The following is a 16,145-nucleotide window of genomic DNA, read 5'->3' as shown; positions in this document are numbered from 1 at the left end:
CCATTTCTATAAGGGCATTTTTTTACATGCTATTTAAGAGACTCTATCGCTTTCATAATGTCAATTTTTTTCCACTTCTTCTGGATTAGGGTGTTCAAGTCCCTCTGTTGTAAGATCATTGGGTTTTGTTATTTTCATGTTGTTTTTCATATTGATGGAGGAATTCTTGTCTCGGTGTCTTCCTATCTCTTTCTTCAAATGCTATCTGATGGATCTTATGGAACAGAATCATGTTCCCTTGCTGGCCAGGGACCTCACTGACAAAAGGCCTACCTTGCTGCAGGCAGGCTATTGAAACAAAGGAGTTCCCACCCACCCGGTTGCCCTCACTACCCCATCCCAGTGCCCAAACAGACTGAGCTGGTGGATCTTATGCCCCTGAGGAGGGGATGAAGAAGGGTCGGGGTTTCTTGGTGCAAGCTGAGATGGCTTAGGGATAGAGAGGCCCCAGCTGAGGGGAGCAGCCCCTGCAGAATGATCAGGAAGCTTAGGGGTTTGAGGAATGTCTGTGTTCCATTTCGAGGCTCCTGCCGCATGTTAAGAACACACTCACCCCTCTGATGGGTCTTCTGGAACAGGATCATGTTCCTTTGCTGGCCAGGGACCTTGCTGACAAAAGGCCAACCTTGCTGCACACAGGCTATTGAAACAAAGGAACTCCCACCCACCCAGTTCCCTCACCACCACCCCCTATATTATGTTTCTACATTTCTCTTTTTGATGTGACATTTTATTAATACTTTGAGGATTTCTGATGTGCATACAATGAATTTTTATCATTGCAGAATATCTTTCTTATTTTTAATATATAATGCATTATGACTGTTACTACTATGCTATATTGTTTCTAGTAAATAGAAGCACTTTTTCTTGGTACAATTCTTATAGTTGGACACTGTTTGTTGTCCTTCTTGTGGAACACTTGACAGGTGTTGAAAGACTGAGGGTAAATCTAAGGGAAGAAAAATGTAAACACATACAAATCATTAATATTTATTACATAATTGTTATTAAGTATCTTTAGCAATAGATACTAAATTGTCAATATCTTGAACAATATATTTAGGTAATATTTTCATAATCCTATGAATTATAACTTTATTCATTTTTCTTTATGGTTTTAAGTTGATATGGGTGCTTTCTTTGTATGTATATCTGTACAACACTGCTATCTGTGGTGCCAATGGATGCATATCTGGTAAAGTAATTGCTAACTAGAGGAACATTGCTTGGTCCTGTAAATTCTTTCATATTTTGCTCAAACAAAGCATGTATGTCTAGCAACCTTATCTCTTTGTGGAGGAAATACTGGTAGTAAAATAATGGCTTTTTTATATTTATAAATGATGAATTCCATAATGGGTCTAATGTATGCTGTAAGTGTGAATTCTGATGTGAATAGTTTTAAGATACCCAATTCAAACTTCTCCAGTATTATGTGGGTCAAAATTTAAATGAGTTAATTTCAGGAAAATCATCAAGCTAGATCTTAAGTTGTATTACAAATTCCAGATAGCATAAAATCTATAAAATAATATTATATCTCAGAGTGATGAGGAGAATTACTCTCAGGAAATAAAACATATGAACTGAAGGTATAGCCACTAACCAACATATCCAATCATGGGGCAGAAGAAGTTGGACCACTTGGTTTGAGGGAACCTCTTCTACATAGCCAGTTCCAGGACAAGGGCTAGAAAAAATATGTCTCTAAAATAAATCAGAGAAATGAAAGAAAGAAAGAATCAAACAAAAAAAATAAAGAAAGAAGAGAAGGAAGACTTAAGAAAGAAAGAAAGAAAGAAAGAAAGGAAGGAAGGAAGGAAGGAAGGAATTCATGCCTTTAACCACATCTTTTAATCTAATCTGGGAAATGAGAATTATTTATGTGAATCTTGAATTGGAAAGACAAACTTTAATCATTTAGTTCATTTGACTGGAAAATCCTCCTATAATCTGTGCTACACCCTGTGCTGGAAGCAGATTTCGATAATTTGATTTTGAAAATCCCCTACAAAATTTGCTGCACACTTTGCTGGAAGCCTATACAAGAGCAAAGAGAAAGGAAACTTATACTCTGTCTGATGCCTCTCACCTTGCTAGCAAGTCCACTCTTTCATTGACATTGTAATGAGCCATCATGTCTGCGATTCAGGTGTTTACTGAAGATTAACTGAGACATTCAGGATCATGGACTGAGTAACTTCTATATTCTTAGATCCCATTCTTAACTTGTTGATTTTGTTTAAGCTAGACCACAAACTAAATGACATCATACACACACACACACACACACACACACACACACACATATATATATATATATATATATATATATAGAGAGAGAGAGAGAGAGAGAGAGAATACTGTAAATTGTATTACTCTAGAGAACCATAACTAATAAAGAAATAGATGAACATTCATTGATGTATATGACTTATAGAATATTATGATCACAATGTAAGACACTTGAAAAACTCCTACACATTGACAACAAAGATAAATATGTGGTCAAGAAAGACAGTGAGAACATTAGAACACAATACAGAAAAAATTAGAAAATTATCATACATAGCTTTGAAATGAAAAATTAGCAAATTATTCTCAAAACAAAATACTAATTTTCATTTTCTCCTATCATAATACACTAACAACAAGATTTTTGTTTGTAAAACATACATTCATTTGTGCTTCCAAAGACACGCTTCTGTTACTAACATGAAGACATTCCTTCTATAAAGATGGAGGAAAGATATCTTATTGAAATGAGACATAATAAAGAACACCAGACACTATACAATTTCATGAACTTGAAAGAAAAATTCTCAACTAAACACTGAGTAGGGTAAGTCAAAAACACAACAAAAAGATCTGTCCCTGTGATAAACATGTAACTCTATTCCAAGGTTACAACTATTGTTTAACATATTTAAAACAGTTAAGGAAATGTAGCTCAGAAATAGACCCAAGCACAGGCCTACATGATTATTCAAATATGTACAGAAATGGCTCTTTATAAAGTTCAGTGGTGTAGGAGGTCTTTCTGTCTTTATCTTGCTTTCATTGGTTAATAAAGAAAGTGCTTTGTGCCTGTTGATAGGGCAGAACTTAGGTAGGAAGGAAAAGCTGAATTGAATACTGGGAGGAAGAAAGCAGAGTGGGAGATATGCCATGGATCTGCCAGAGACACTCTGGGAATTTTACCTTCTAAACCACTGCCACATAGTGATACACAGATTAATAGAAATGGGTTAAATTAGATGTAAGAATTAGCCCCTAAGAAATTAGAGCTAATGGGCTAAGCAGTGATTTAATTAATACAGTATCTGTGTGATTATTTTGAAGCTCAGCTAGCCAGACAGCCAGGACAAACAAGCAGCCCACTCCCTACAACAGTTCAGCATTCATTGAGAGTTAAAATTTAAAGCAAACAAAATCTTACACAATAGAAGGAACCCATCTTGACTTAATAAGGTTTTCTTTTCCATTAATTACTCATTTTTTACCAGCCAGATCATATTAAAAGTTGTTCTATGACAACCATATTGACAACATTGTAATACAGGAAAAGAAACTCAAAGAATTTCCAATGAAAACCTAACTGAGGACAGGTGTATGCATTGGTGTGTATGCCTAATCAAAACACTTGGGTGGCAGAGGTAGAAACAAAACTGTCTGTTTATGGTCAGTCAGCCTTACACAGCATGTCCACATGACTAAGGTTGCAGAAACAAACAGCAGCTCAAATAAATGAGCAGAGATTGGACAAGGATAGGCATTTACTCCATGCTTCTTGAAAATAGTCCTTGATATCTTAGCAAATACAAAAATGAAATAGTAAAATATTAAATTAAGAAAAGAAGAGAAGAAATATGCACAGTGGTAGTAGGCACATTTAATCCCAGTATTCAGAAGGCAGGAGAGGCAGATTTCTGTTAATGTACTTTACTTATGGAGTTGAGGTGTACAAATTGAGACTCTCTTTCAAGAAAACATTGAAAAAAGAAGGAAGACTCGTACTTAATCATCTTGTGGAGAACATGAAAGAACCAATGCAGAGGAGACACTGTGGTGTTCACAGTTCTGAACAGAGGATGCCAAGTCAGCACACAACAATAAACAGATGTCTAAAACAGTGTGTAGATTCCAATCCAGAGCATTTTTGTTTATTCAAAGTTCTTTCATTTTAAACTTTAAGAAATACTTCAATGAAATATTTACAAAATCAAAATTTTTAATGTTTTACATTATATTTTGTGTGACTAGAAGTGTTTATTTTTATTGATGTGTTTTTTATTTTTATTGATTTTTATTGAGGTTACTATTTTCTCTGCTCCCCCCCCCCCCCCCGCTTCCCCATCCCCTACAACCCTCCCGCAAGTTCCCCATGCTCCCAATTTACTCAGGAGATCTTGTTTTTTTCTAATTCCCATGTAGATTAGATTTATTTATGTCTTTCTTACAGTCCTATTTGTTGTCTAAGTTCTCTGGAAATGTGATTTGTAAGCTGGTTTTCCTTGCTTTATGTTTAAAAACCACTTATAAGGAAGTACATATGATAGCATATATTCTGTGTCTGGATTACCTCACTCAAAATGATGTTTTCTAGCACCATCACTTTTCCTGTAAAATTCAAGATGTTATTTTTTCTGCTATATAGTATTCCATTGTGTAAGTGTACCATAGTTTCTTTATCCATTTTTTTTTGTTTGAGGGGTATTTAGGTTGTTTCCAGATTCTGGTATGACAAACAATGCTGCTATGAACATAGTTGAGGATATGTCCTTGTGGCACAATTGAGAGTCTTGGGATAAATACCTAAAAGTAGAATTACTGGGTTTTAAGTAAGGTTGTTTTTTAATTTTCTGAGAAATCACCGCACTGACATTCAAAGGGGCTGTACCAGCTTGTATTCCCTTTAGAAACACAGAAGTATTCCCTTTACCAAACAACCTCTCCAGCATAAGTTTTCATCAGTATATTTGATTTTGTCCATTCTTACAGTTTTAAGATGGACTCTCAACATAAAGCCAGCCCTACTGAACCATATAGAAGAAAAAGTGGGAAGTACCTTTGAACATATTGGCACAGGAGGCCACTTCCTAAATATAACCCAGCAGCATAGACACTGAGATAACAATAAATTGGACCTCCTGAAACTGTAAAGCAAAGGACATGGTCAATAAGACAAAACAGCAGCCTACAGAAGGGGAAAATATCTTCACTAACCCCACATCAGATAAATGTCTGACCTCCAAAATATACAAAAATATCAAGAAATTGGTCATCAAAAGAACAAATAATTCAAATCAAAATTTATTCAGGTTCCCCAAATATTTGCAGGCATTGTAAAGTATGTACATCTCAGGAAACACCATTCTTTCCAGCTCAATACATATCGATTATACCCTTCCTCACTCTACCTATTTAACAGTTTTTTATAATATGCCATTCCTTACAATGCTGTTTTTGGAGTTTGTTTGTGCTATCTGACATTTTAAGAGATATTTCCCTGTTTCAGATGTCCATTCACCTAGCTGGGATATTGCTGTGATTAAATATTGACCAGATTGAGGTAGAGGTTTGATTGGGATAATGAATTACAGCAAAGAAATGACAAGGCAGGCATATAAAGATTGCAACTAAATCATAGAATCTGAAGGAGCAAAGCTTACTGGCTTTTCTGAATTCTCACACAGCCCTGACTAGGGACAGCACTGCCTAGAGTGGGCAGGGCAGTCTTACATCAATTACCCACTAATGAAATGGTTAAATAATTGTACAGTGGGTTAGTTCAATGGAGAGAAATATTTTAGTTAAGGCTCCCCTAATTTATTAATGTACTTTGTGTCAAGGTGATGAAAATTAAGTAGAAAAAACACTTTGCATGTTCTATAGTGCTTGTTTATATCAAAAAACCCATTCTTCCTCCTAAATTTCTAGGTATGGGAAGCTACTCAAATTTACATCAGTTTGTTTCCACACATTTGTATGCATGGTATTATAAAATATATTAAATTTAATCTAACCACTCCTTTGGTGTATATAAAATTAGCGTATTGATATATCAACATGATAATAAAATATAGTTATAGGAGTAGGTAAAACTCCTGACACCAGCATTTATCTGAATTCTCACAGATGCCGCCCTCTGTGTGCAGTGCTTATTGTGGTCCTGGATTCAGAAAATTCTCACAGGAGGGAATGGCAGCCTGCTGTTTTGGTTGCAGTCCCTGCCCTCAAAATGAAGTTTCTAATGCAACAAGTGAGTGTTTGGTATTGAGTAAATCCTTCACATCATATAGATCATTTTCTCTCAGTCATACTTGGATGCTCAAATGGACCAAAAGACAACTGAAGAAATAAAATATATTACTTTTTAAGTTAAGTTTTATAGGACTATGATTATTAATAAAGTCACTTTAAATAACTTGCTATACCATTGTAGTGGAATTTCAATTATACTTTAATAAATAAAGACTGCCTGAAATCTAAGAGTAAAACAGTCCCACCGGTCAGCCTTACAGACCACATTATGGTAATACAAACTTTTATTCCCAGCAACCACAATGACATGCACATTTAATCCCAATAACTACCCTAGTTAATATAGAAATCAGGTGGTGCATATCTTTAATCCCAGTGGTACATGTCTTAGCCCCAGCCCTAGAGAGGAATATAAGACAATTTTCAGACATAGTCTCTTTTTGAGATCCTAGAGACATGATTGCCATTTGGACTGACATTAAGAGTCAGTGGCTGACTGTTTTGCTTTTCAGATCTTCAGGTTGAACCCCAATTTCTGACTCTGGATTGTTATTAATCATTCTTCATTTGGTACCCAACATTTTGTGATATGAATCCATGAAAATGACATTTTCTTGAGGCTTTTTATCCACCAGCCAAGGCCATGGATGCGAGTGGATTTCTAGTTCTAGGAGCTGGACCCAAACTCAGACACCTGGGTTTGAGAGAAAAACTAGAGCTCCTAGCTCCCATCTGCCCTGTCTTAACTTCCATATAAAGATCAAAAATATACAGAGAATTTGGATACTGTATGCTATCGTTTTGTCTTTGAATTGTTTAACTCCTGAGAAAGGAGCCACAGCTTCTTAAAGGCATTTGATTATTGATGCTGTTGGATTGATACAACCTATATATTTTGAAAATGGCTTGACTTCAAAATTTAAGTCAAAAGATATGTTGCTGTGGAGAAGAGGTTTTACTTTTGTTTCCAAAGGAAGTAAGAGGCTGTGAACTCATTCTGGCTTAAGAAAATAAGGTTTGATCGAGGAAGAGTCCCTGAAAACTCTTCAGTGGGAACAGATGACCCAGATGATCCAATGTGTCAGAGTACATAGTTGCAGAATCCTCTGAATTCTACATCTAGAAGAGCTTCAAGACTTTGTCTGAAATGATCCAGTCTCATAGAGTAGTCCAATAAGGACTTTACCTTAATTATAAATTTTCTTTGGGTCATCAAAAGATTATTGGCACCCCCAAGCAGCAGGATGTAGCCTAGAAAATATGTCCTAATTCCCCCTAAAATAGATTATGGATATATGTTTTTGTTTAAATGTTTTTTACAAGTTGTTATGGCTAATGTTCAGGAAGAAAATATAAACAAAGAAATTAGATTCAAGGTTCTTGTTTTGAAAAAAACATCAGGTGGTCATGGTGCATGCCATTAATCACAGCACTTGAATGTGGTATGAGGCAGATCTTTGTGAATTCAAGGTCAGCCTGGTCTGCAGCTTGAGTTCTAGGACAGGCTGCATAGCTGCTTAAAAATCCTGTCTCAAAATAAACCAAAGAAAAGAAGGAAGGGTGGAAGAAAAGAAAGAAGAGAGAGAAAGAAAAGAAAATAAGAAATGGAAAGAAAAAGGGGATATACGTAAGATAAAACAGAAATGTAGAATATCGAATCTACTCTGAAAAGAAAAAAGGGGGATAAAGATATGAAAAGGTAAAGGGGGAGATTATTGAGACTACTTTTTAAAAGCAACTGTTAGTTTTAAATATTTCACATTGGTTTTATTTGGTGTATTGTATACAAATTTTGTATATTGAAATAACTTTGAGATTAAAATGTTCAAATATACATGCATTTTGAAGCTCATTTAACAATGTAATGCAAATTTTTAGTCCTTGAAAGAAAGTATTATCCACTGTTTAGGATAATAGAGCAGACTAAACTACTTCAGAGAAGATAATGGGCATTGAAGAAACTCTACATGGAGCTTTCTTTTTGGTGGAAGTAAGTCATTGGTAGAAAGTAAATTAGGTATAAGACTTAGGATTCACTTAGATAGGCTACATACAAAATATTTTTCTCAATATGTCAAATGCAAATGGACTTGATATTGTGAATATATTTCTTCCCTGTATATATTGTATATAGTCATTGTACTTATTGTATATAGTTTTCTTATATTAATTATAGACTTCTTTTTATTATTTTGATTCACAAAAAAGGGGAAATGTAGAGCCATTACAATTGTACTTTTATAAATAAAGACTTCCTGGAGATCAGAGAGTAAAACAGCTTTACTGGTTAGCCCTATAGACAAGATCATGGTTAAAAAAAAAAACCACCTTTGATCCCAGTAGAAACCCTAGTTAATATAGAAATGCTGTGGTACATACATTTATTCCAGTCGTGAATGCCTTTAATACCAGCTTTAGAAGGGAATATAAAATGTGGGGGAGACAGCTTTCAGACAGTCTCTTTCTGAGATACCTGGAGGCAGGATTACCATTTCAGACTGAGGTTGAGGTAAGAACCAGTGGCTGGCTGTTTTGCTTTTCAGATATTCAGGTCGAATTCCAATTTCTGACCTTGAGTTTTTGCTAATTGTGCTTTATATCATGACATACATCTTTGATTCACTGGAAGTCTATATTAGGTGGCCTTGTCTCAAAGAAACAGTTTCACACTCATACAATATTGTGATCAAATTCTAAACAACATTTTTATTAGTGATTAATATCCTCTGTAACTATATATAGATTTTTTCCCAGTCATAAATCTTCACTAATATTTATTTTCTTTCAAATTTCATGTCTGTATATGTCACTATATAATTTTATAGCCACCATGTATTTGCAGAGATCAACAGAGAAGAGACTAGGACATCAGAATCATTAAACTCTATTTTGGGCAACTTGTGAATCAAATTTAAGTACTCTATAAGATTAATGAGGAAAAATCATCATTGTAAATTTTTCAATGACTGTTATTTATTAGACAGAAGACATCAGCAATAACCAGAGATACTTTTTTCAAAGATACGTGTGATTTGCAGTATATGGAAGTGTAATAAGTTTTAACACATGATTAGAAAATATGGAGTCTTATAATTGTCATTTATACATACAGCACACAGTAAATAATGTCAAAGAGTAAAGGATTTAAATTGTTTCCTGTGAAAGCAACTAGCCACAGTTACCCAAATGGTACTATCTCCTACACAGCTCTTATTAGTGAAATGATTGTTTAGAGTTGTTTATATAAAAATGGCAAATAGATAGTTTTCTTCCCTATTGCCTGTCATTCTATATAGTGAATGTTTATAAAATATATTTATATGTGGTAAGATGACTCACAAGTTAAATCTCTTGCTACAAAAACTGATGATCTCATCCTTGGATTCATGTGGTAGAACGTAGTTGCCAACTCATTGAGATTGTGTTTAGATCTCTATGTACCTGCCCATAGAGCATACTCCAAATTAATCAAACAAACTGCAATTAAATTGCTTTAAATATAGAAATATACAAGAATAAAGGGTATTTACAAACAAATACAACAAAGCTAAAAATATTTTACTAATCTTTTAAATATGTATATATATATATATATATATATATATATATATATATATATGAGATTGGAGGTTATGTGTACACAATTGCAGGTGCTGCATGTGAGAGGCATTCAATGCTCCTGTAGTTATAATTACAAACAATTGTGATAACATAAGATGGATGTTGGGAACTGAACTTAGGTATTGTGGAAGAACAGTGTATTCTTTTGATAAGTGAGATAAATTTCCATCTGCTTAATTTAACTAAATAATTATATGTGTTCATAAATTTATCTGTCTTGATTAAAATTGCTTAAAATTTAGAATACATCACTTTTTGCAATTAGCCAATGGGTAAAAACAATTTGATTCACATTTTGTTAATTATCCAGGTAGAAGATTACAACTTATGAATGTAGTACTATTCTTCAAAGCAAACCATCTGTACTATCACTCGTGCCTTAATAATCTTCTGTTTTCATAGTCATGATGTTATATCAATATCTACTTCACACCAGAGTACACTTATAGAGTCTTTGTCTTGAATAAATTGTTATTAGGCAGGAATGTATTTTTTTTTTGTATTAAAATTGATAGAATAAAGATAGAGGGCTTTTTAATGCTAAGTATGTACAGAAGTATCTATCTTTAGGATAGGGTTGCTGTTTTTTATAAGGCTTAATGATAAAATATTCATACTGCCTGAAGAGGACACAAGTAAAAATATTATCTTATTTAAATATATTTTTTAAAAATATAAAAATTATATTTATATACCTTTTTTCTCTCATACTTATTTTCCTCCTTCCTCCACATAAATTATATAATTCTGATATTTGAGCTTTATTCTTACTTTTCCAAGTACAAACACATGGAGAAATACATATAACTTACAGATTCTGAAGGGACATTTGCCAGCCTAAGAATAGACATGACTCTAGCAAGTCTTGCTCCTATTCCCATTCCCTTTGCCTTGCTTAGAACATTATATTTGAATAATAGTTTAAACAGTGGTAGTAATTGGCCATTTAAGAGATGTTGCCTTCTTGGAGTAAGTATGGACTTATTGGAGGAAACGTGTCATAGAAGAGGGAGATTCTGAAGTTTCATATGCTCTTGCCATTCCCAGTGATACCATTTACTTCCTGTGGCCTATGGATCAAAGATATAGAAAACTCAGCTCCTTCTCCAGCACCATGTCTGCCTCCATAGCAACATGGCCCAGGATTATAATATGGATTGAGCCTCCAAACTATAGGACACCCAATTAGTTTTTATTTGTAAGAGTAACTGTGGTCATGGTTTTTCCGCACATCAACAGAAATGATGACATGGCTAGTATTTTCCTTAAACGAGCCACCAAGTTCTAATACCTTATTTGGTCACTTATTCCTCCCAGGGCTCACTATCAGCTATCAAAGAATTGAAATCTAGCTAGCAAAAAGTACTTTATGGTTTTCTAATTAACCTGTCCAATCAAAGATAAACTATTTATACTGTTAGGGGTCCTTTTTTACCTTTATAAACTGCTATTTTCATTTAGGCCACACCTGTCACCTCTAATAAGAGTCAATGCTAGGTCCTCCCTGAAAAAAAAACCTTCCCTCCTCTATTGTTGATTTACTCCAATCAATTCTCTATACCTGTCTTTGATTCTTATTCCCTATGCATTGTTCCTTTGTAAAAATCAATCTCCTTTGGGTAGAGAACTTGATCTTAGCAAGTTGTGTGCAGACCCCAACAGTCCTTACAGATTCTGTTTCCTGCTTCTTCTATGTCAGTGTGTTTGGGTTGGTGAATTCATATTGGAAAATGTATCACAAAGCTTGTACCAATAGAAGACACAATCCCCACATATTTCAGGTAAAGCATTCATAAAATAGAAAGAAATACAGAAGGCATCACTGTAACCATGGGATCTGAGATATTAAAATACACTCTGTGCAATACAATGATTAATTATTTTAATCTCTGTAAACTCACTACTTTAAGTCAATTCATCATAGCATTCAGAAAGTATTGAATATATGTGTGCTTTCTGATAACATAAAAATGGTGTCATTAACTCATAGTTAACATATTGCTTTATTTCATTGCCCATAAAGATAACGAATGCGTATTATGAAATGAAAGTATTGCTATAAAGCAGTGTCTCTCAAATACATCATCAGCAAAGAATGCAGATATCAAAATGTTTATTCAACACAAATGAAATATTCTGTCAATAAATGGCAGAAGTTGTGCATTGGACTAATCATGCTTTTCTGTCTCCAGCAGATGTGGACAACTGTGTGAGGTGTCTCGAGAATGAGTATGCAAACAGAGAGCAGAACCAGTGTATTCAAAAAGCTGTGGTCTTTCTGAACTACAAAGACACCTTAGGGATGGTTCTTACCTTAATGGCCTTGTTCTTCTCTGTATTCACAACTGTAGTTCTTGGGATATTTTTGAAGCACCATGACACTCCCATTGTGAAGGCCAATAACCAGAATCTCAGCTACATCTTGCTAATTTCACTCATCTTTTGTTTATTGTGTCCCTTTCTTTTCATTGGGCATCCCAACTCAGCTACCTGTGTTCTACAACAAATTACATTTGGAGTTGTATTTACTCTGGCTGTTTCTACTGTGTTGGCTAAAACGGTGACTGTGCTGCTTGCTTTCAAAGTCACAGCCCCTGGAACAAAAATGAGGTATTTTCTGATTTCTGGGTTACCCAACTATATCATTGTCATCTGTATGCTCATCCAAATTATTCTCTGTACAATCTGGCTGTACTTTTCTCCTCCTTTTATTGACAAAGATGTATACTCTGAGCATGGCCAAATCATCATTGTGTGCAACAAGGGCTCAGTTACTGCATTCTACTGTGTCCTGGGATACCATGGCTCCCTTGCATTCGTGAGCTTCATTGTTGCTTTCTTGGCCAGGAATCTCCCTGACACATTCAATGAAGCCAAGTTGCTGACCTTCAGCATGCTGCTGTTTTGCAGTGTCTGGATCACCTTTCTCCCTGTCTACCACAGCACTAAGGGCAAGATAATGGTGGCTGTGGAGGTCTTGTCAATCTTGGCTTCTGTAGGGGTTAAATCAGCTCCCTTTAGAGGGCGGGGTTTGCCTCAGGCGAATGCCTGCCAATAAAGGGTGCGCAGAGAGGCGGCTCGCCCCTTTTGTTCCTCGCTACCTGTGCTACGCTGGAACTTTGGTTCAGTAAGTTTAACAATAAACTGGTAAATATTCTTTGATATCTGCATTGCCTTTATTCTGTGCGGGTCCATCTGGCGCCTGACCCGTGGGGCTTTGCCGAGAACCGGCCCCGAAACGGAGTCTCTTGCACCCCGGGGTCGCTGCGGCGGTCTCTCTGGGCGCGCGCGGAAGAAGTTAAGATTCTGAGCAGTCTCTCTGGGCGCGCGCTGAAACAGCTGAGATTCTGAGCGACTCGATTTTCCCTGCTGCTTGTTAGAGTATCAAGCAGTGAGTTTGATATCGACAGAGCCTTTTTAACAGCGCCTAAGCCTCTGTTCCGAGCCGCCCCGGCCAGATTTCCCGTGTGCTACCGCCCACCAGCGTGCGCGCTGCCTGTGTCTGCTCCCCCTCCCTCCCCCACCGCCGCCAGCGCTCAGGTCACGTGACAGCGGCCTGAGAGCCCCGGCAAAAAATACTTATCAGCTTGGTGTCTGTTTCAATTTTGTTTTTGAGTCCTTTTATTTCAGATTTAGGACACGTGGATTCAACTGGGCTCTTTCGCCACCACTGGCAGGAACCAGTTATTACAGGTAAGAGAACTTTTTCTTTTCTAAATAATGTCTGAGAACGTGACCGCAACTTATTTCAATAGTTTTTTTGAGTGCACCATTTGGGAGATCTTACAAGAGGTGTCTACCACACCACATATATGGATATTCCTGGGATTCTTAATTTTCCTTAGCACTATTTGGTTTGATAATAGGAAAATGATCAAATCTCTTAAGGCAGAGGTTGAACGTTTGAAAACTATTGAGAGCGACAACAATCTTCTCAAGAATCAGTTTGAAGTTCTCCAGGAAGAAAACAAATCTTTGTTTAACATGACTCGGTTAACTGAGCAAAATCTAGAAAAAGTACAGGTTGATGTTAAGGAGAAATTCATTACTATGGAAGAAAGAACAGCTGAATTAGATCGTAAGTTTCAGCAGTCCCTTTCTGATGTTAAGGAGAAATTCATTACTATGGAAGAAGGAACAGCTGAATTAGATCGTAAGTTTCAGCAGTCCCTTTCTGTAGGAACTGAAACGTTAACTGAGAGAATCAAAACTGCTGAATGTGACAATCGAATTTTGTCTAAAGCTTATGACAGATTGGCGGAAAGATTGTCAATACAAGAAGGCACGGTTTATGCCATAAAAAATTATGTCCAAAGATGACAAGTTATCTCTACTGGACAAATTTCATACTCTAGAATCCTCAATGAAGGCTTTAGAACATAATTCTGGGCAGGAGATTCAGACATTACAAAAAGCAATGGTGAATAGAATTGAAAAGATTGAGGAATTTCTAAATTCTGATGAAGAAGAGCAAAGGGTAGAAAGGCAAATTTTAACTACATCTGTGGATAAATCCCTCCGGGACAATTTTCACAAAGCTCTACCTACAGCCCTACATGCCTTTCCTGTAATAACAACAGAAAAGGTGGTTGGTTCCAGAAACCCTAGGGTCATCAAGGAAGATACATGGGAGCCTGTCCGTATGAATGATCTCAAAGAAATTAAACAGGCCATCATGTCTTTTGGGATGCACTCCCCTTTTGTTAAAGAGATGCTAAAATCTTGGGCCACAACAAGCAAAGCAACCCCCTTGGACTGGCTCCAGCTGAGCTCCGCGGTCCTTGAGAGTGGACCGCAATTAAAATGGAAATGCTTATTCAGGCAAGAGGCTAGACTTTTGGAACAGCAGTAAAGGCGAAGGGAATTGACGTTTCCCTGGATAAAATTCTAGGTGAAGGGCTCTTTTCAGACCCTCAGGAAAAAGCTAATTTGGATGAAAACATACTCTCCATGTGTACTACAGCAGCCTTAAGGGCTTGGGACAGAGTACAAGACCCAGGACAGAGAATGGAATCATTTGTCACAGTTAAACAGGGTCAGAGAGAACCCTTTAGTGACTTTTTACAAAGATTAACTAAGGCTGTACAAATGGGGATACCTGACCCAGAAGCAAGACGTATAATAATTGAGTCTTTGGCCTATGAAAATGCTAATGTGGAATGTAAAAGGATCTTGAGGCCTTTAATGTTCAGATCAGCGTCCTTGGAAGAATGGGTCTTGCATACACTAGATGTTGACACATTTGACTATGGCACTGAAGCATGGGTAGAAGAAGCAATTTCCAATGGTAAAAGGAGACACCAGAATACCAAATGTTTTAATTGTGGCAAAATGGGTCATATGAAAAGGAATTGTCAACAACGGGTTTTCAGAAATAATAATAATGCGTCTTCTAGAAATAACAGGAATAGAAGGAATCAGCCTTCAGGTTTATGTAGAAGATGTGGGAAGGGCAGACATTGGACGAATGAATGCAGGTCTACAAGAGATAGACAAGGCAACCTGATACAGACGGGAAACGTGAGAGGGGGGGCGTCTCAGGCCCCCATGGCAAACATGGTTCAGACATTCCCAGTTTCTGCAGAGAACATGCCTCGTCAGGACAATTAGAAAGCCACATGCCTACTGTTACAAGCAATAGTAATCAGAAAGATGAGTTACGTGTGTTTTGGCAAACTTCTATAAATGATCAAAGACCTAAGCTGAGAGTGTGTGTAAATGGCATTTTTATTACTGGCCTACTGGACACAGGTGCTGATGTAAGTATCATTACCCCAGAATCTTGGCATCCATATTGGCCTCTTCAGAATATAAATGTTCAGCTCCTGGGAATTGGAACCCTATCTCGAGTAAGGCAGAGCACGAGATGGGTTGAATGTATAGGGCCTGAGGGACAAATAGGAAAATTAAGGCCTTATGTAGCCAATATTGCAATGAATTTATGGGGTCGTGACCTATTACAACAATGGAATACTCAAATTAACATTCCTGCTACTTCTAGAGCCCATATTTCTGAAAGGAATATTAAAAGTTATTACAAAAGGACAAAACTGGCCATTAGGGCTGTGCAGGAACAAGCAATTGATGTCCCTTCAGAAATACCAACAGCCTTGCCTCTAAAATGGTTGACTGAGAAACCAATATGGACAAAGCAATGGCCTTTAGCTGAGGAAAAGCTACAGGCTTTAGAACAGCTGGTACAAGAGCAACTAGATGCTGGACATATAGAAGAATCTACCAGCCCTTGGAATTCTCCT

General features: G+C 36.5%; 1 protein-coding gene across 1 annotated transcript in view; it reads left to right on the top strand.

Annotated features, from left to right (window-relative positions):
• Nucleotides 1–16,145, top strand: part of LOC142842464 (vomeronasal type-2 receptor 116-like) — a 52,851-nt gene that overhangs the window by 32,111 nt on the left and 4,595 nt on the right. Inside the window, exons 5-6 of the mRNA XM_075959190.1 lie at nucleotides 6,142–6,265; nucleotides 12,084–12,877. Coding sequence (XP_075815305.1) covers nucleotides 6,142–6,265; nucleotides 12,084–12,877 — 918 coding nt within the window. The remainder of the gene's footprint in view (nucleotides 1–6,141; nucleotides 6,266–12,083; nucleotides 12,878–16,145) is intronic.

This window comes from Microtus pennsylvanicus, chromosome 1, assembly GCF_037038515.1.
Source record: "Microtus pennsylvanicus isolate mMicPen1 chromosome 1, mMicPen1.hap1, whole genome shotgun sequence".
In the NCBI taxonomy this organism is placed as follows: Eukaryota; Metazoa; Chordata; class Mammalia; order Rodentia; family Cricetidae; genus Microtus; species Microtus pennsylvanicus.
The sequence above is the reverse complement of the archived record's forward strand: the minus strand, read 5'-3'. Positions and strand labels throughout refer to the sequence as shown.